General features: G+C 37.6%; 1 protein-coding gene across 1 annotated transcript; it reads right to left on the minus strand.

Annotated features, from left to right (window-relative positions):
- Positions 1-147: 147 nt before the first annotated feature.
- On the minus strand, positions 148-2,844 carry LOC126631280 (WAT1-related protein At4g08290-like). Its single transcript, XM_050301458.1, has 7 exons — positions 2,515-2,844; positions 2,321-2,383; positions 2,017-2,133; positions 1,547-1,790; positions 1,293-1,451; positions 1,019-1,170; positions 148-617 (listed from the first exon to the last, which is right to left on the minus strand). Exons 1-7 carry the CDS (start codon positions 2,733-2,735, stop codon positions 392-394), a joined length of 1,182 nt encoding a protein of 393 aa, XP_050157415.1. The 5' UTR covers positions 2,736-2,844; the 3' UTR covers positions 148-391.
- Positions 2,845-21,900: the final 19,056 nt, after the last annotated feature.

Consider the following 21,900-nt stretch of genomic DNA (forward strand, 5'->3'; position numbering starts at 1 on the left):
TAGTAAATACACAAGATCGAACAATAAAAACAGATTACATATAAGTAATGCTATTATTAGTAAATAGAGTATTTAATAGCATCATTCCAGATCTTAAAAAATGCCAAAAGCAGAAGAATAAACAATTGGAGAACATTGGGCAATATAGAAGGACGAATAGACCCATGGTATATATTCTTATTGTGGCTTGTTGACACCGTTCTTTGTGTCAGTCCATACTACTACATAAAGCTATAGCTAAGAGCTAAAGAAAAGAGACTTACTACGTAATTACAATCAAAAGGGAATATAATACAGAGGCATTATCAGATTCTTTATACATATAAAGTACTAGTTCCTTCAAGAGCATCCGATAAAATTCGAACGATACATAAAAAGTTCTTGATCAGCATTATATTTGGACTGTCTTTAATTGCATTTGGGAAGGCTGGTCGATGCTACTTGTATCAATCACCAATTTTGCACCACTGATAGCATTTGCATTAGTAATTGGTAACTCCTGAGGTTCATCCTTCACAGTAGTATTGGATTGCACAGCTGGGTTAGTGCCATAATCCTTGCTTTTACCCCACACCACAGAATAAAGGCCAAATGCAATGACCATGCCTCCAATGATACTATATGTCAAGTTTAAATTTGAAAAAAAAAAAATTAGGGGGAATTAAAATGTATTATGTACTATTTAGAAAAAGATAAGAATGATACATATCAAATGCATGCTTAAAGTTGATTGATTACATCACGAAGATACCTTCTAGTAAAATAAGGCAGTATTTGTTCCAAACAAAAGTTATGTCACAAGATGTACAATATCAGAACATATTGTACATTCCATTATTCCTCATTATCAATACTTTTTAATCAGAATTTGTCACATTAGGAGAAAATTTATAATTAAAATAAATATAGGAATAATGCGCAAATATTGCCAAGAAATATCGCATACCATGAGATAATTAGAATTTAGAATTAAGATAAAAATTGCAGGGGAAATACGACATTAGCTCTTTATGTTTACCTGCCAAGGTGAAGTTTCTCAGCTAGAATAATGGAACCCAGAATGGACACGATGATCATGCAGAGTGGGTTAAAAGCCGTTACAAAAACTGGGCCCCTAGTCTTCATAACCAAGCCTTGCACGTAATATGTAATCCCAGAGCTAATTATTCCCTAAACCATTGAAAAAGGCTTTAGTTTCATTTTCCCTAATTCGATTAAACTTAAAACCATCTAATTAAAATGAAAATTCTTGTTCGGGTTGAATTCGTAATAAGTTGTGTGGTAATAATTACCGTGTAGAGAGGTGCAAGGAGCCTTGAATCCCATCCAACCGCCCACGCGCTAGGGCGACGCTCTACAGTAAATGCTACAGCTGAGCCTTGCAACGCTCCCGCCAAGCATATCAAGCAGGAAAGTGAGATGTTTGCTGGGTATTTCTTCACTGTTATAGACTGGATTAATATATAAGTTAGTTAAGTTCACTGTTAATATATTCGAGCTCACGTGCGCATGCATGGAACATAATTCAATTAATACTTATACTTACTTGCAATACGTAGAAACAGGACCAGGCAACACTGCCTAGGAGGATAAAGAGTGTCCCGGCTATCCAGTGTTGGTTGGAGGTTGTGGAACTGCTACTTTCATGGTGGCTGCTGGTTTTGTGCGACCACAGGAGGTCAATGACAGGGCCTTTGTACAGTGTCATCAGCAAAGCACCAGCAAAGGTTACTAGGGTTCCTATCACCTTGGCTTGACTTCGCACCTCTTTGATTTTTACAGTTTCGACCCTGTGTGCATATGTTTCAGGTTTATATAAGTTGTTATTAATTAATTTATGCATGCAAATAGATTTGCATGCTAGCTAGCTACAGACGGAAGGGGATGTAACCGACATATAATTATTTTGTCATACAATGACCTAGGAATGGATTAAGACTATATAATTATGAAGTTATAAGCTCGAAGACCATTTCGTTGGAGAGAAATCTACCTATTTGATTAATTGATTCTTACCTAAAAATAACTGCGATTACAAAGGTGAGAGACGGAACGGCATTCATGATGGCAGATGCAAATGAGGCGGATGTGTATTTCATCCCCAAGTACGTAAATCCCTGATCAATGACTGGCCTGCACAATCAAGTGTTTGTTTTTGTCATAAATATTTTTGAATAAAATTATATGCACCATATATTGATTACATATGTGACAAAGGGTAAATTCACTTGATGGTCAATCATAGAGTTAATATGTGTTGTGTTAATCATCGATGTAGTATAGTATATGCGTGTTAGTGAGATTGAGAGAGTATCTTTACTCTAGAAATCCCAGCACCATAATGTTGAAAAAGGTAGAAATTGTCATTTTCGGCCTCGTTTTCCTGCAAAAATAAATAAATAAATAAAATAAAATAAAAACATTAGTATACCGAGAATTAATTAGTTAATTGATTAAAGGTTATTACTTACATGTGATTAATTAATTAATCTTATGGTAGTTTTAGCTAGTAACCTTTCAAGAACCAAGGCAAAAGGAGCGAGGACAAGTGCTGCAGTAGCATTGCGATAGACGATGAGAACATATCGATTCATACCATGATTGAGAGTGGCCATGCTGATTATGTACATCCCTGCACTGCCAAATTGCAAACTCACCACCAGCAAATAAGGTTTCAGCTTCTTCATCATCACACCAAACCTCCCACCTGAGTTGCTCTGCTCATCATCTCCCATCTCTCTCTCTAACAATTTAACTTAACCCAATTATTTTTTCTTTGTGCAAGAGATGAAACTGTTTAATTAGGGATGGAACTAAGAGGTGCAATGCAAGCTCCTTCTTATAGAGGAAAAAAAGATTAATTATGCTAGGATAACAAACCCACTTCAAGAAAAGGGGTATTATCTTGCAACCTTTGTGGATTGCGTGCATGGCCCTGTCTTGAAACACTATTATATGCTTTCTTTGCTCATTATTTACGATCCCTTTTTTGGTTTTTCTTCATCTTGTTGTAGATTTTATTTTCCTTCAATTGTGATAAAATTTGGAAACATTTGATGGGATATAGATTTTCTTAAAAATAAATTCTAAGTAGTAGTGAATACAATCAAGAAACAGTTGTATATTTTTCACAGCTATTCACGATGACATTGATGTTATAATTACATCATGATCGATTAAAATTTATTAGAGAGTTCTGTATTGAAATGACTATATATGCATGTAAAGTAAGTCCTATATAGAGAGTGTTTGGCTTTAGGGGTGAGAGATTGAAGCCTTGGGATTGGATGTTTGTATGCCCTTAAATGAATTAAAAATTTACCTAAAAGATGGAACACCCGATCCAGCCAGATTATCACCTCTAATATCACATCCATTGGATATAAACAATAAATTAATTAGGAATATTATCCAATTTTATGCATCATACATGACCATTAAATCACTAATACAATAAAGGTTGAAGAACCTATTAGCTTTGATACATACATCTCTAACAGCTGGTTTGCCTAACAAATGGAATAACAATCTTAATCGATCATGATGTAATTATAACATCACTATGTAAACAACTAAACGCAATATAATTAATTGCATTCATTTATAGATCATAAAATTCTTACTTTTTCTTATCCTTTTCCCCCTCTGTGGGGAAGGGGGGTTGAACTGTGTATTATTTTGACTACATAATAGAGATATCACATAACAATATATAACAAATTAAAAAGAATTTTGAAAAATTTCGTGTACTAACTATTTTAGTTATTATATTTTAATTTTTTTTAATTTTATTTTGGGTGTGGCTTCAATGCTACATATCATTCATGTTACGGATGTTTTAGCCGTTAGATTTGATTCCTACAACTGTTTAGAGATTTTATTTTCAATCTCAGTTATTCATTTCTCATATCATTGAATTCTACGTAGTCTTGAAGAAAAAAGCTTTAACTTTTTGGTATATTAGTTTTATTTTTTCTTTGAAAATTAAAAACTTGTTTGATAACTATTTTTAGTTTCAACCAAAATCTACGCAATATTTTGGAAACTCACAAAAATAGCTTCCATTTTTTGGTTTTTCATTTTCATTTTTTTTAAAACCAAAAACAATTATCATATAAGTTTTAAATTTTCAAAGAAAGTAAAAATTAAAATTAAAATTAAAACTATAAAATGAAACAGTTATCAAAACAGTCCCAAGTAAACTGATTAACTCGGTACTCAGACACATACACAAAGGAGGGCAAATATTCTCTGTTTATCTACCCAGTACAAGTTTTGAATATGTGATTTCTGATATTATGCATTGTGAAGAGAAGTCCACTGGAAATAGCCATTAGCCAGCTAAGTAGAGAGTAGTCGATCTCATCTTAAACATGAACTGAAAATTTGGGCAAATGTGTATTGGTACTAGGTTTTGCATATTTAGTCAATTTTACACGGTTTTGCTTAAATTGTGGGCTAAGCAAAGATATAAGATGAACGTAAAATCTGTTTTGGATAACATGAATAATTAAGATGATGTATACATGCACCTAACTTTTTTTATAAGGTTTCCAATTATTAGTGGCTGTGAAAAGAGCCACATATCATCATAAACTTCTGTGCATGCATAATTGCAAACCATTCAGCATGCATGATGAGGACAGGTAATGCTCCTTCGTTATTTATTATTAGGTTTTTAAGAGTACCATCTTTAGTCACCCACTGAATACCTATTTATAAAAGAAGACTGAACTAGTCCTAAAGTCGAAAGACAAAGGCAGCAAGGCAAAAGAAACATTGCGTTTAACTCACCAATCAAAACTAGGGGAGGAGATATTCTAATATAATCTAGATCAGGGGAGGAGATTCTATCTTAGATTCAAAGGCAATAACGTATTGCTTTAGTCCATTTGGTCACGCATAGAATTTACAAATTTGAAATTGAATCATACATTAGCGCAAGAGGACACGATTGCTGACACACCCCGACTGAAGTCGAGACATGTTGGGCGTCACCAGTGGCGGATCCAGAAAATAATGTTTGTGGGGTCAATAAGGATAGCGCGCGCAGCGCGCAATTTTTTTTTAACAGAAACAGCATGCATATCGTCATTTCATACCTGAAGGAAGAAGCTATGACTTTTGAATTAAAGTCCCCAAATTTATTGACCTGTTCTTACAAAAGGATTACCACACTTCTCCAAACCCCACTAAACAAGAGAGGAAGGCAAGGCAAAACAGGGGAAATTAACCCAAAGCTTGAACAAAAGGTGACTAATGGCAAAAGAAATCGAATCACAGGCATCGAATCCTTCCGGTAAATGCAATACATACACTTACACACGAAGGGATTCAACCCTATGCAGAGAATTGAGTACCATCATCAAGTTTTGAGGCAGCTGCCTTGTCCAAAAACCACACCAACTTCCCTTTCAGTGGCTGGAGCACCGAACCTTGAACTTGACAGCATCCTTGATTCTTTCAAACCTTTCGTCGAACACTTGGTGTGCAACCAAGGGGTCTCACCAGCAGCTCCAAGGGGTCTCACCAGCAGCTCCAATGGGTCTCTAAGGTTGTTTCCATGGCTTCCAAGGGGTCGTGCGACCCCATTGACCCCACTGTGGATCCGCCACTGGCCGTCACGTAAGCATGACATAGCCTTGTGCGCAAAGCGGAAGCAATAAAGAATAAGGAAAAACAAACAATTTAAAACCAAGCAACTAGCAATTCCAGTTAAGAAAGGATGCTAGTGAGGGTCTAAGTGTATAAATACACTTTCAGAGTAATCAGTAGATCTTGTTGCAGTTAAGTAGGACAATTACTAAGATACAACACCCTCAGGTGCATCCTACTTTTCGGATTCTGTCAGAACATCATTGGATTCCTCGTGGCCACCAAACTCTGCTACCTAAAACCTAGAGGGGCGAAAAACAAAGTTGAGTGGGTCAGTAAAACACATTTACACAAAAACCTTATTTTCCTTTGAATATACTAACCCCTCGCCGTAAAACAAGTATATAGATACTTTCCCAGAAAATAGAATACATAAATATGTATATATCTCAAATCATGCTCAAAATCAAGATTCATATTTGCATGTATGCCATGCCTATATATAACAAAATAAGCAATTCAGGTAAGAATAGTTTCATAGAAATATAACATGTTAGCCAGAACCTTTGTGGTAGTCTGTACGGCTGAATTCATAGCTCAAAAGTCAATCTAACCGGAGTCACTACAATGACCTATACGGCAATATACTGCATAAGAGTCGGAACCAAATGCAAGGGTCTGTACGACGATAATGGGTGTAATATAATTATACTCAATACTACTCTCACATAATAGCAGGGCGATAAATCACTAGTCACCTACGAGTCGGAACCATAAGTAAGGTCTGTACGACAAGATTGTGCACCTAAATTGGATCAAATGTGAGCATATGGTGCGGGAGGTGACATAATAAACAGGCATGTGTCATACCTCTGGCTAAAATCACAATCACCCTAAGTGCAGTTTTATGAGCTCAGCAATATTCAATCACATATCACATCATCGACAATTCACATAACCAAACATAACTTACCTGAGCTTACCTGAGCCTCCACAGCACCATGCAACAATATGCATAATTATGATAATGCATATACTAAAATATAATATAGGCATAACATGGCATTTCAATCACATTTTCTTAAATACGTTTTCTGGGAAAACGTCAAGTGTATATATATATATATATATATTGAAAATAACTGCCTATTCACTGATATGAAGTCGGGTCGTAACCCCCATGCCTAGCCTGGTTACGCTCATCCTCCGGATAGGTCTCGCCTATAGGAGAATCAACTATATAAACGTCACTTTAATGCACATATACCAAACTATGTAATAACTTCTCATACATAGCTCAAATTGGGCATATGAATATACCACAGTGACCTACACAATGTCAAAATCACCCAGGAATTTTTAAAATAATTTTCTGACCCCGTACGCGCCATCGAGTGCACGGCAATACGCGCAGCCACACGCAGGGAATCCTGATGGATTCTCTAACCCCGTTAGGAATATTTCGTGGAATATTCCTTTAAAAGCTAACAGATTCTGTTAAGTTTACCTGACGGCGTCAGAATATTCCGTCAACTCTGACGGAATATTCGCTCGTCTTCTCCGAATGCTCGCCGGGTTCCTCGTCGTCACCGGAGAACTGGGAAATCGAGAAACCTTCATATCTCAACCAATGCAACACCATTTTCCATGAAATTTTCACTAAAATGAAGCCCTAATCATGAAGAACACAACCTTACCAATTTGAAGTTCCAAAGTTCACGGGATCTCGCCGGAGGAATTCCACAAAATCCGGCCAAGCTTGAAACTCACGATCTCGACGTCCAAAACACATCAACGGACTACTCTGAGCTTCTTGGAGGCGTCTAGAAGCTCCCTATGATCTCCAAAATCACTGAGACCTTCGATTTTACATGTGCATGAACAGTGCACATTTTTGGGTTCTCGGGGAAAATGGAGGTTCTAATCCAATAGAATAGTACCATTCAACTCATAAGGTCACGAGGAACAAGATGGTGACCTTGAATCCCTCGATCTGTGAAGATTTGGCTTAGTTTAGGTGTGGTCTGTAAGGAGAAGGAAGAGAGAGAGAGAGAGTCTGAGAGAGAGAGAGGGCACGGGAGTGAGAGAGAGAGAGAAAGTGGTACTTTTATGTGTGTGTCGTTTACAAACAACCAACCAATCACCACTAATTTCCTTTAGTTCCAATTGGTCCCAAAAACTTAGGAATTTAACATATTAGTCCACTTCTAATAACATGTCACACACAACACATCTCAACACCTAAGGGCATTTTAGTCTTTTCACACCATCGATAATTGAATAATATACTTCTCCGGGACGGGCTGTGACAATCTCCCCACCTTATAAATTTTTTTCCTCGAAATTACATATAACCAATACATCCACTAATAATCATAAAACAATCTGGGATATATCTCTCTCAACCGATCTTCTGACTCCCACGTAGCTTCTTCCACTGAATGGTTTCTCCACAAAACTTTTTCCAAGTATATTGTCTCATTTATCAGGACTTTCTCTTCCACTCCAAAATAGTCACTGGTTCCTCATCATAAGTCAAGTCCGGATTAATCTCCAAAGGTTGAACCAGAATCACAAGCGACGAATCTGCTACATAGTAACGAAGCATCGAAACATGAAATACATTATACACCTTAGCCAATTTTGACGGCAACTCAAACTTGTAAGCATTTCACCGATTCTTTCAATGATCAAAGATGGCCTGATGTACTTAGGTTTTAGCTTGCCTTTCTTTCCAATCCCTACTATCTCTTTCCATGGTGTAAGCTTCAAAAATACCCAATCATTAACCTTGTATACCTGCTCAGCAGCATGCCTGTCAGCTAGGCTCTTTTGTCGATCTGGGGCCGTTTTCCGATTAGGTTTAAGTACCTGAATATTATGAGTAGTCTCCTTCACTAACTCAGGGCTTTAAATTTTTCAAACCTTTCGTGGTTGAACTTTTTGCTTCCCAAAATACCTTCCGTCGACAAGTCCCAAAAATTTCGATACACATGACACCGTTTTCATGGGTCTTATGGTGTCACTTTAGGAAAACTGACGTGGCCAACATACCCAAGAAGCTCAACAGATCCATAAGCCCAAATCTCTTTTCCATAAAACAGATAAATAATTGTTGCACTTACTGGAAAGGTCACTGCTCCCTCACTGAAGAATAATGCACTGACTTAATAAGCCAATCAACTATCATCCAAATTCCATTGTAGCCAAATATGCACGAGAAAGTTTGTACACAAAATCCATAGTGACAATTTCCATTTCCACTGTGGAACGGGCAGTGACTGCATCAATCCAAAAAGTTTCTTCCTTTTTGCTTTAATTTGTAGACAATTGGTACACTTACTAACATATTCAGTAATTTCTCTTTTCATACCCAGCTAATAACAAAATGGTCGAATGGTATGATACATTTTAGTACCTCTATGATGCATCGCATAAGCTGAATTATGTGCTTCATCCAAAATCGCTTTCTTAATTCCACATCATTTAGCACATACATCCTATTCTCTTGCATAAGCATGTCATCTGATTCTCTAACTCTGAGGTCTTCTTTTTCCCGCCGTTTCTAGCTTCGATTAATTCTTGAATTTCTTCATCAATCCTCTGAGTATCAAGTATATGATCCACTACAATTGGCTTGACCTAAAATTAGCCAATAAGGTTTCTTCTCGTTCTTTCACCTTAAACTTCACTCCAGTGGATCTCAAATCCGCAATAAGAGAAACATGGCAAGCATAACAAGCATTAATTCTCACTGGAGTCTTCGTACTAAGCGTATCAGAAACAACATTTGCACGATCACCCTGGTCGTGTAATCATAATCACTAAGCAACTTTATCCATCTTCGTTGCCGAGGATTAAGATCTTTCTGAATAAATATATTGGAGACTCTTATGATCGGTAAAAATCTTGCATTTCTCACCATAAATATAATGTCTCCATAACTTCAAAGGAAAGATGATAGTTGCAAATTCCAAGTCATGATTAGGGTAAGTCTTTTCATAAGGTTTCAATTGCCGTGAAGCATAGGCAATCACCCTACCATGTTGCATCAACACATATTTAAGACCATTCAACGAGGCATCACTGTAGACCACAAAATTACTACTATCATCTGGGAGTGCTAAAACAGGTGTATGAGTGAGATAATACATTTAGCTGTTGACAACTTTGTTTACAATTTTCATCCCACTCAAACTTAACCTCTTCCTCGTCAACTCGTTAATGACAAAGTAATTAATGAAAAATTCCTTAACAACCGTCTATAGTAATCTGCTAAGCCAAGAAAGCTATGTACCTCAGTCACGGTTCACGGTTGCTCCAAATCCTCCACCGCTACTACTTTTTAAGGATCCACTTGAATACCTTCAGCAGATATCACATGTCCCAGAAATGCCACTTGATTCATCCAACATTGGTATTTACTAAACTTGGCATACAACCAATGTTCACTTAATTTCTTTAATACCAAGATAAAATGTTGAACATGGTCCGCTTTCAACTTAGAGTATACTAGAATATCGCCAATGAAAACAATAACAATTTGCCTAGATATTGCTGGAATACTTGATTCATCGAACCCATGAAAGCAGCAGGCACATTCGTCAATCCGAATGGCATCACCAAAAACTCATAAAGACCACAACGAATCCTAAAATCAGTCTTAGGAACGTCCTCACTCCTAATCTTCAACTGATGATAACCAATCCTCAAATCAATCTTTGAAAACACACAGGCACCTCCAAACTGATCAAACAATCATCAATGCGCAACATTGGATAATGGTTCTTAATCGTTACTCGATTCAATTACCTATAATCAATGCATAGCCTTAATGTCCCGTCTTTCTTTCTCACAACAAAACTGGGGCTCCCCAAGATAACGTACTAGGTTAAATGGAACATTTATCAACCAATTCATACAACTGAATTTTTCAGTTTCCTTAACTCAACAGGAACCATTCTTTAATATAAGATCTGTACTTGGAAATAAATCAATAGTGAACTCCACCACTTGGTCTGGTGGCAATCCAGGTAACTCATCCGGAATTACACCAAGAAAATGTCTAATCACCTTTACATTTTCCACACTACTCAGAGTAATATCATTTAGCACTACATGAGCTAAATATCCTTGGTAGCCTTTCGATAACAATCTCGTTGCTCTTACAGCAAGATTAATGGCATACCTCATTCCACTTTGCTCACCCATAAAAGTAATCTCTGGTGATCCAAGACGATGGAAAGTAACTGATTTCCCATAGCACTCTATATTAGCACGATCATAATGCAACCAATATGTGCCTAGAATAACATCAAAATCCATTATATCTAATGGGAAAAATTTGATGACATAACTATATCTTCCACTATCACTGGACATCCTGAAAACACCATGCTAACATAAAATGACTTACCTATTACTTGCTTAAGGAATCCAACGAATAAGTTATTAATATTATAGTCTGCAGCCTGCAATACTGATAACTCACTGTCGTCTTGATAAGTAAGTAACAATTCCCGAGGGTGCAATATTACCATCTTGTCCTTCATTGGAAAAATACATATGCACGCTTCGATCGTGCTCATTCACTACCTTCTTTGGCAACATCGTCCAAAATATAAAATTTCTGCATTCACAACCAATGAACTCTGGCAAAGTGACCAAAATTATTAACGTGCCCATAATTAAGTACGAATGATTCTGAGTATCTTGCAGCGATATGTTAACCCTTCCTTGGCTTGACGTCGTCCCCCACGACCTCTATTAGCTTGAATACCTCGCCCCTACACACTACAGCCTATCTGATCATAACTAATGGATCCAGGAACTTGCTGGATCGGCACTAGTGGTGGCAAAGAATACAGCTGAGGCATCTACTGATTCTGGGAACAATTCGCAGCTCTTTGTTCCATTTGTCCATATGTAAAGCATCCACTGTTTTCTCACATACACCCTCCAAAGTGATTATTATTGTACTTACGACACAAAGATACATTTCCTTTACCAATGTCTCCCTACCTCCGGGATGTGGGACCTTCAGTGAATTTATCACCTCTTCTCAGACCAACAGTACTAAACTTCTGCTAGAAGAACTAGAATTAGCTCCACTTCCTTTTGAAGTTCTGAGTTTTATGAAGTTCTTGATATGACTGACCTTAACCTTGGTCATCTTTCCTTTGATTCCCATTCTTTTCCTCTTCTTCATCACTATCGCTGAACATATTCTCTTTAACCCTTAACAATATCTCATAAAACTCCTGGTAAGAAGTACAACGGGTAATGGTCGCCAAAGAACGCCACTTTTTCTTATTACCCAGCTTAAAATGACGTAACATCTCAACCGGATTAGCAGCAACATCTGAATGGTAACGAGACAAGTCAATAAATCTTCTATAATGCTCATTCGTCGTCATCTTTCCTTGTCTTAATTTGTAAACTCTTGTTTCTTATCATTCATATGTGCTGGAGGAATAAATCTTTTCTTAACAACTCTTTAAACAATTCTCAATCAGCAATTTCCTCTGGCATCAATTGATGAACCTCCTGTCCTTACCAGGATGCAAATTCAGTACTTATAAACCAAGTAGTTGTCTCGATCCACCTTTCAAAAAGAAGATTCCCTTGACTTAGCATAACACGAAACGTCTTTTCCAATGATTGAGCCATCGGTCTGCTCCCTTAAGTCCTTCATTTTTCCATAACATGATTCAGTTTCAATTTATAACCAATCTCAAAAGGAGTCCTTTAAGAAGGACAGACTGAATCATATTAGCAATAGCTTCCCCTTACTGAGCTATGTTAAGGAAACTAGGCTCATCTGAATGACGTGGCTTTCTACGAGGTGGTATAGTTCTGACAAAAGATACTAGGAAATTCTCAAGATATAAAGGACTGCAACCTAGGCTCTGATACCAAACTGACACACCCCGACCGAAGTCAAGACGTGTTGGCCGTCACGTGAGCGTGTCGTAGCCTTAAGCGCAAAGAAGCGATAAAGAATAAGGAAAAACGAACAATTTAAAACCAAGCAACTAGCAATTCCAGTTAAGAAAGGATACTAGTGAGGGTCTAAGTGTATAAATACACTTTCAGAGCAACAAGAAGATCTAGTTGCAGTCAAGTAGGACAATTACTAAGATACAACACCCTAAGGTACATCCTATTTTTCGGATTCTGTCAGAACACCGTTGGATTCCTCGTGGCCACCAAACTCTGCTACCTAAAACCTGGAGGGGCAAAAAACAAAGTTGAGTGGGTCAGTAAAACGCATTTACACAAACCTTATTTTCCTTTGAATATACTAACCCCTTGCCGTAAAATAAGTATATAGATACTTTCCTAGAAAATAGAATACATAAATACGTATATATCTCAAATCATGCTCAAAATCAAGATTCATATTTGTATGTATGTCATGCCTATATATAACAGAATAAGCAATTCAGGTAAGAATAGTTTCATAGAAATATAACATGTTAGCCGGATCCCCTATAGTAGTCTGTACGGCTGAATTCATAGCTCAAAAGTCAATCTAACCTGAGTCACTACAATGACCTATACAGCAATATACTACACAAGAGTCGAAACCAAATGCAAGGGTCTGTACGACGATAATGGGTGTAATATAATTATGCTAAATACTACTCTCACATAATAGTCGGGCAATAAATCGCTAGTCACCTACGAGTCATAAGCATAAGTAAGGTCTGTAAGACAAGACTGTTCACCTAAATTGGATCCAATGTGAGCATATGGTGCGGGAAGTGACATAATAAACAGGCCTGTGTTATATCTCTGGCTAAAATCACAATCACCCTAAGTGCAGTTTTATGAGCTCAACAATATTCAATCACATATCACATCATCGACAATTCACATAACCAAACATAACTTACCTGAGCTTACCTAAGCCTCCACAGCACCATGCAACAATATGCATAGTTATGATAATGCATATACTAAAATAAAATATAGGCATAGCATGGCATGTCAATCACATTTTCTTAAATACGTTTTCTAGGAAAACGTCAAGTATGTATATATATATATATATATACTGAAAATAACTGCCCATTCACAGATATGAAGCTGGGTCCTAACCCCCATGCCTAGCCTAGCTATGCTCGTGCTCCGGATAGGTCTCACCTATAGGAGAAGCAACTATATAAAATCACTTTAATGCACATATACCAAACTATGTAATAACTTCTCATACATAGCTCAAATTGGATATATGGATATACCACAGTGACCTACACAACGTCATGATCACCCAGGAATTTTTAAAATAATTTTCTGACCCCGCACGCGCCGCCACACGCCGGCGAGTGCACGGCAATAAGCGCAGCCACGCGTAGGGAATCCTGACAGATTCTCTAACCCCGTTAGGAATATTCTGTCAACTCTGACGAAATATTCGCTCGTCTTCTCCGAATGCTCGCCGAGCTCCTCGCCGTCGCCAGAGAACTGGGAAATTGAAAAACCTTCATATCTTAGCCAATTCAACACCATTTTCCATGAAATTTTCACTAAAATGAAGCCCTAATCATGAAGAACACAACCTTACCAATTTGAAGTTCCAAAAGTCACGGGATCTCGCCGGAGGAATTCCATAAAATCCGGCCAAGCTTGAAACTCACGATCCCGACGTCCAAAACACATCAACGGACTACTTCGAGCTTCTTGGAGACGTCTAGAAGCTCCCCATGATCTCCAAAATCACTAAAACCTTTGTTTTTACGTGTGCATAAACAATGCACATTTTTGGGTTCTCGGGTTCTCGAGGAAAATGAAGGTTCTAATCCTAGAGAATAGTACTATTCAACTCGTAAGGTCACGAGGAACAAGATGGTGACCTTGAATCCCTCGATCTGTGAAGATTTGGCTTGGTTTAGGGTGGTCCGTACGGAGAAGGAAGAGAGAGAGAAAGTCTGTGAGAGAGGGCACGGGAGTGAGAGAGAAAGAAAGTGGTACTTTTGTGTGTGTGTGGTTTACAAACAACCAACCAATCACCATTAATTTCCTTTAGTTCCAATTGGTCCTAAAAACTTAGGAATTTAACATTTTAGTCCATTTCTAATAGCATGTCACACACAACACATCTCAACACCTAAGGGCATTTTAGTATTTTCACACCATCGATAATTAAATAATATACTTCTCCAAGACGGGCTGTGACAATTGCAGCAATATACTAGCCCAACAAGTCAGTGAGTGTGTTATGCTCATGTTATCCAGCAAGGGGCAGACAACAGACTTCAATGGCGTAGCCATCCCCAAGGCTAAGGTGCTAGATTTGTAGCTCAGGGAGGTTTTCTGTAAGGGTAGTGCTATCCACGCACTCATTTTTACTTCTTGTACACCTCTTTCAATTGTCGGTTGTTCGGATCAAATGAGTTGAAGATGATCACTAACAAAATATTAATTAGGTTGTGTTGGAAGTAAAAGTGGGTTTGTGAATAGATCTATTCTTTTGTAAACTCATGCTTATAGCCTAGTCAATTTCAATATAGATTATTTTTTAATGTATATTTAGTAGAGGAGAGGTAGTAAATAATATGTTTTATGCTAAAAATTATAAATTAGTTCTATCTCCAGTCCCTTTTTATCCTACTCTTTAAAGAAAAAGACCATTTACCTATGTAATTTAGCCTCTGTGCTTCCTACTCAAGAAAAGAAACATAAGTTCTTTAAATCCACAATTAAATCCCTATCTCTGCAATTCTTGACTTTCCGTTGCAATTTTCCAATGAATGCCACCTTTGGTACGTTCTTAATCTCTTTATTTACTTAATCTTGATTTAATTGGTAGGTTAATTATTTATATGGTCCTTGAATTTATCGGTTAGGGTTATGATTTTGAGAATAATTTATAATATATTGTTGTTCTTTTATATTTATAGTTTATATAAGCAAAAAAAAATAAACATATGATTTTATGGTACTATTTTCAGCTAGCCCAGCCAAAAAAAAATTATGGCTTCGCCCTTGGCAAACTTGCACAAGAAAATGAGTAATGGAGAAGATCGAGGAGGCAGTGGAACATTACTGGTGCAAATACTTGTATGGTCATAATCACACGGTGTATATTGCTCAAATTAAACTAAATTGGCAAAACCCTTAAAAGTGTTGGCTTACCATGTTTGGGGAACCACTAAACCATTCACTAAATTATGATGTTTTTTTTTCCCATTAGATTTGAGATTCAGCTAAGATGGTATGAATTTCAAAGCTCTAATTTCATTGGAGAAGTTCAAAATTACCAACTACATTATTTCTACCACTTGATTTTGTTGTTGTTCCCACTGGTCCCTTCAGTTACCCAAATGGGCAAAACAACAATCTTGTGCAAAATAATGCATATGACAGTCCCTGACAGTCCCTGATCCCTTCTGAATTCTGATCAATGTGATAAATTTGCAAGGAGAAATCCAATTTGACCCCCATTTTGAATAGAAATGTTTGGCAGTGCTTGTCTAAATGTCAAGCAAAGGTTTGCATGGATATGTTTGTTTAGGCAGATTCCTATCAAATAAAGGATATCTTTCTTTAGGCAGATTCTTGTTAAAGAGGGAGAATCTTTCTTTAGCAAAACGATAGTCTAAACCATTCCAATTTATGAGAGAGTGATTCAAACTTGACAACAAAAAAAGGATTGTGACGACTCGTCCCTAATTTTACAATTTTATAAATTTCAAAAGAGTGAATTTACGAAAATTCCACTAGAGGTGAGATCTTTGACTTTTGTTGACCGTCATTCGTGGTGTGTATGGGCTATCACTTTACCGTATTCTCAAAGTACTCAACCATACGAACGTGTAGGCGCGAGCAAAATCAAAGCCAGGGTTACGACGGAGGTTTTACATAACTACAAATCCGAAAAATACTTTTGTAAAGATTACTATTTATTATTGTATATATTTCTCAAACTTATTATATTATTAATTTTAATATTGGAAGATAAAGAATAAAAGAGGAGGTGGCAGGGAGTGACCAGAAGGAATAGGAGATAGCCTCGTCAATTGGGGAAATGGGACAAATCAGAGAACAAAAGGGGGATGTATCAATGAGTTTTGGTGTTATTTCTCGAAGGAAACTCGAGGAACGAACGTGTTCTTCCTGGAGTCCATGACGACAAATCCCACCATTTTTTAATGGTATCATGTCAATCACCACCACCATTATACTCCCTTTGAGGCCTAGAACAAAGCCCAAACAACTATAGGGGCGACGGAGCATCGTAAGTGACGGATCGAAGCCACCTATTTCAAGGGTTTCTGACGAGTTCGATGGAAATTAGAGCCAAATTGGACTTGGCCACAGGTATAAAACTTTCTCTACTCATTGAGATCTTCATTTATGAAAAATTTGGTAATTTTTGGAAATAGTTGATTTTTCCGGTGAGTCGGGGCTGCCGACCGCCGCTGGGTCAAGACCTGACCTTCCCATTGTAGGTTAATTTGGATGCCCTAATTCCATATTTGACATCTGATTGACGGAATTCCATTGTTTGGGTATAATTTCGTTAAGGTCCGCCACTTGAATATTATAGCAATCGACCATTCAACCATTGGATCGTCACCAAACTTTAGTACATTATAGTACGTAATATTTGAGGATACTTACATATCGAGAATCCGACATACGGATCTTCTCAAATTGGATTTGTAAGTTCATAAAACAAAGCGTTGACCGCCACTTAATTTTAGCGATTGGTAGAGATTCAACCGTTGGATCATCCCGAAACTTTAGGATGTTGTTCTAGAAGCTTATTGAAACCCTTGGGAAGTTACAGATCGGTTATCCGAGGTGCAGATCTTCCAGATCGAGTTACATAGGGTTGTGAACCCTACCGTCGACCTTTGACCGACGGTTGACTTTTGGTCAATGGGTTACAAATCATTCTAGAACATCCTTAAGGATGTGTTTTATGTAAGTTATATGTTCTATCGATAAGAATTCTGAGACGTAATTTGATAATTGTTTTAGGCGACGATCGTTCGTGACACCTCTATATTCGTGTTAGGAAGTTGTAACGCGGACTTCAGGTGAATGGGTCTTTTCCTTTTTATGGTATATATATGATTGATAGTTTCTATTTATGCATTTGAAAAAGAATTTCTTACATACCCCTGGATTAGACTAAAGTTTATAAGAATTGTCGAAATATATGCTAAATCCTACGGGATGCGCTGGTAAGTTTATTATGTTGACTAAAATTATTGAATCGTTATGGCATGCTTATAGCTATGTAGTCTGCTCATCATTGCTGCACCCCAGTGTTAGTGCTCGCCTAGGCCCAAGACCAGTCTTTCACGTGTATGTTCACTTCCGCACCGCACGCTCGCCTTGGATCCAAGTGGGTGCTAGTCTTGTCGTACATGTTGCATTAGGCAATTTCGACTCATAGGTGACCGCGAATCACGCCAGTGTTCACGTGATTGTAGCATTAAAGCGTATATTATGATTGTAACCAGTCTGGCCGTACATGCTGCATTAGGCAACTCCGACTCGTGTGCTAGCATAGATTGATGAGCATCGGTTCAGTCGTATAGGTCGCATTAGGCGACTTCGACTTATGTGCTAGCACAGATTTTTTGAGCACCTGATTTTACTTATATTACTGTTGAGATTTTGTGATTTTGGATATCCTACCCTTAGTTACAAGATATTGTGCCATAATGAATTCTTGAGATTTTGCAGGCTACGGTAAATATTTTTATACTATACATAGTAAGTATATTTTGGAAATTATACTTGTTTTACGGCGAGGGGTTACAATGTTTTCATAAAGGGTTTTATAAAACTTTATTTTCAGGCCCACTCACCCTTGTTTTTTGCCCTTCCAGGTTTTAGTAGCTAAGCTTTCTTATCAACGAGGATTCTTTGCAAATCTTGGTGTAGACGATTACCTTCGATGGTATAATTCTCACCCTATCTTATTGTACTGTACTTATGCTCTGACATCACGTGCGAAATGGTTTCATTCCTGCTCACAATGCACTCTTATACTTAGGCACTTTTAGGTTTAAATTTACTCACATTTTTCCACATCACTACACTTTATGGCTTCGTCACCTTCCAAGTGTCGGCCAATGCAATTCAATTTTAGAGTCCTAGTGGACATTTCAAGTCGGGGTGTGTCAGTTTGGTACCAGAGCATAAGTTTTGGCAGTATTGCATTCATCACACTCATGATGTAAGCATTCTCAATTCTTGAGCCTAAATGTTGAATTTTTCCACCTCATCGACTACGAAAAACGTGTTAGGTTTTCCTAAGTTTTGGGGGGATTAGGTGACTTATTGACATTCGAGAAGAATGTTTTGGCAGACGCCTATAGATTTAAACGAAGAACCTCTTTGCCAAGGAAAATCCTGATTTGAGATAAGTTGATGGCCTTGACGCAGGGCTACTATATTGATAGTTGTGCATCACAGGGGGATGTACCTACCAATTCTACTATCATCTAGTCATTTTTACCAACCCTTTCAAGATATGAAACCAGAAATGGCGTTGATTCCTTGACAATACCTGTTAGTATACCACCTACTTAAATTCCTATGAAGTTTTACTTTTCATCCAAAATGTCTTAAGCTACAATGTGGTGCTAAAGTGGTGGTACTTGATAGAAGAACATCTGGAGGGACAATCACTTTTTTTCCTCGATAGCACTAATCTTTTCAAACACACTAGTGATCATTTTGGATCTTCAAGAGGAAGATCGACTTTTGTTTCAGTCTGTTCTAAAGTAAATTATTAGCAAATTATTTTTCCGATTTTTGGATGTTCCCACCAAAACAAGTTTCCTGAATTTCTTTTAGTGTTAGACTCATCATTATGATGAGCATAGGCACAGGAGTACGAATTGTTATATCTACGGTTAGTAGAAATCCCCGAAGTAGTAAGCATATTCCCTAGAATTACTAAAACTACTTTTCAGGATCAGTTCCTTACCAATCATCTGAGACAATCTACCGAAGTGGGCTCTAACATGTAATCAGCCTACGGTGGCGCTACTAATTAATGATATTGTCCGATATCCAAAAGCTATCAACCAGTATTCAGGTGGTATGATTTCTGATACCGGAAACATGCTAGTATCTGAGAGTGATACCTTTATGCCAGAACACCGGTTCACAGTTTCAGGGTAGCGAACAATATCAAAATATTGTATATGCATTAATTAGGAGCAAGCTCTTTTGGAGGATAGTTTAAACTCATAGTTGTATTAACTATTTTACCCATCCAGGTAACCAAAACATTTTGACCATTCATCCTTGTGGTCATTGCCACCCGGTAAACACTACAATTGAAGCACAAGTTAATTTCCATTGTAATAGCGATTTGAATATAGAGAAAGTTATGAAGACCTTTTAGTTCGCGTAGTAGTGAAAGGAAGTAGTATAGTATGTTTCGAGAACGCGTATCTTTGGCATCATTTCTCTAAATTTTACCTTGGATATCACCAAATGGTGAAGTGGAGTACACCATCGATCCACTTTCTTGTACTACACCAATTTTCCCTTGTGACTTTTCGAACAAGTCTTACTTCATTGAGGGAACTTAGTTACTAAAGCTTACCAATTAGGAATTTATCCAACCAAACACCTTATCTAGGAAACCTCTAACCTATTCATGAAGGCGAAAGGCCGAACCTTAGGGTCGTACCTAGATTTTAGCAATTCAGTCAGGTAATGATTAAAAACAGTTAATACCCATACTTCGAATTGATGATCTACCTGACTAACCTTTGTAATTCAATTTTTCTTCCATAGCCTGGCGAATTCATAGTGGTCTTATCGATGACATTCTCATCTACCTGGGCAGTAAGACCAAATTCTTCAAACTTATGTAGAGCATATACGTTTCGTGGGGAGACGTGCTCTCAGTGGATGATATTCTTTTCTTCTTCCCAAAAAGGTTTAGTGGAGGAAGGTTGAAAATCTCACAAAGTGTTGTGAAATTCGAGATATCTTCGATCTTGTCGATTTATCGACAACTTGTTAAGCGATTTTTTTGGCTATAGTGTCTTTCCTCACTTACAACCGAGGAAAGTTAGTTTAATTTAGGATGTTGACAATGAATAAAGTTCTTGACAACTGAACTGTTGTCTCATCTCATCTCACATTGGTTTTACACCTTTCGATAACTTTGACTATCTCGAAAATCCATGATGATGTATTCTTTGGATGTTTCTACTGTGCGGAAGCAGTATGACAAAGTATCACTTATATTTCCAACGATTAGAACTGTACGAAATGAACCATCTTACTTATGACTTTAAGTCAACAGTTCTGACAATGGCGATGGAAGAACCAGGACAACGTCTACGCTTGCACTATCGTGTATCATCCCAATTGTGCAGACATAGTTACTATTTACATCAGCAAAAACATATTTACCTTTGAGCATTCTTAGCCTTTCTTATTTCGTTTCAGCTGGAATTCACAAGTTTGGATATGATGTTATAAGCGAATCATCAAGAAATCGTTTGAATGATTATAATCACTTTTTGTATCCAAATGGAGATAGGATATAACACCGGTGTCACATCCCGACCTGAGCCCCCACCACATCTCGGGCTCAACTCCGCCGTAGCAAGATATTGACCGCTTTGGACTCGACCACGCCCTTACGATTTTGTTTCTAGAAACTCATGCGAGCAGAACTTCCCAGTAGGCCACCCACCTTGGGATTGCTCTCACGCGAACTCGCTTAACTTCGGAATTCCGATGGAACCCGAAGCTAGTGGGCTCCTAAAAGGCCTCGCGCTAGGTAGAGATGGGATTATACATATAAGGCTTACAGGATCCACTCCCCTGGGCTATGTGGGATGTTACACATGGTACGAGGTATCTTCTATATGTGGATATCATGATGATATTTCAGTGATTATCGACCGATTTGACAATTTAGCTCACTTTCCGTTGGTCTAGAGGGACTACATTTTAGACCATTTAGTTAAATTACTCATTCTTGAATTTTTCAGATTTTCTAACATTTCGATCAACATCTACTAGACCATGATTCCATAGTCACCTCTTTGTGTTGGATGACATTCCAGTCAACCTTGGGTATGTGTTTACTCTATTGCACTTTGTATTATTTCTGAGGCAGGTAGACTGTTCAGAAGAATCATTCGGACATTGAAATCTAGTAGTGATAATTAATTCTTCAATCACCCAACAAATACTCTGCTGAACGAATTTTACCGTTGGTGATTGAATCTTCTGGAAGCTACCATCGTAGCGAGATGTGATGCATGCACTCCAGTTACCTTGTATCCTAGATTTGATGGACTT

The sequence above is a fragment of the Malus sylvestris genome, chromosome 8 (genome assembly GCF_916048215.2).
Source record: "Malus sylvestris chromosome 8, drMalSylv7.2, whole genome shotgun sequence".
Classification (NCBI taxonomy): Eukaryota; Viridiplantae; Streptophyta; class Magnoliopsida; order Rosales; family Rosaceae; genus Malus; species Malus sylvestris.

What these genes read in the sequence shown, in the direction of transcription:
- LOC126631280 (XM_050301458.1), bottom strand. Translation starts at nt 2,735, where the DNA reads ATGGGAGATGATGAGCAGAGCAACTCAGGTGGGAGGTTTGGTGTGATG. An exon ending in TTTGCCTTGGTTCTTGAAAG is followed by an intron (nt 2,384 to 2,514) that starts GTTACTAGCTAA and finishes TTATTTTTGCAG; the next exon opens with GAAAACGAGGCCGAAAATGA. An exon ending in ATGGTGCTGGGATTTCTAGA is followed by an intron (nt 2,134 to 2,320) that starts GTAAAGATACTC and finishes TTGATTGTGCAG; the next exon opens with GCCAGTCATTGATCAGGGAT.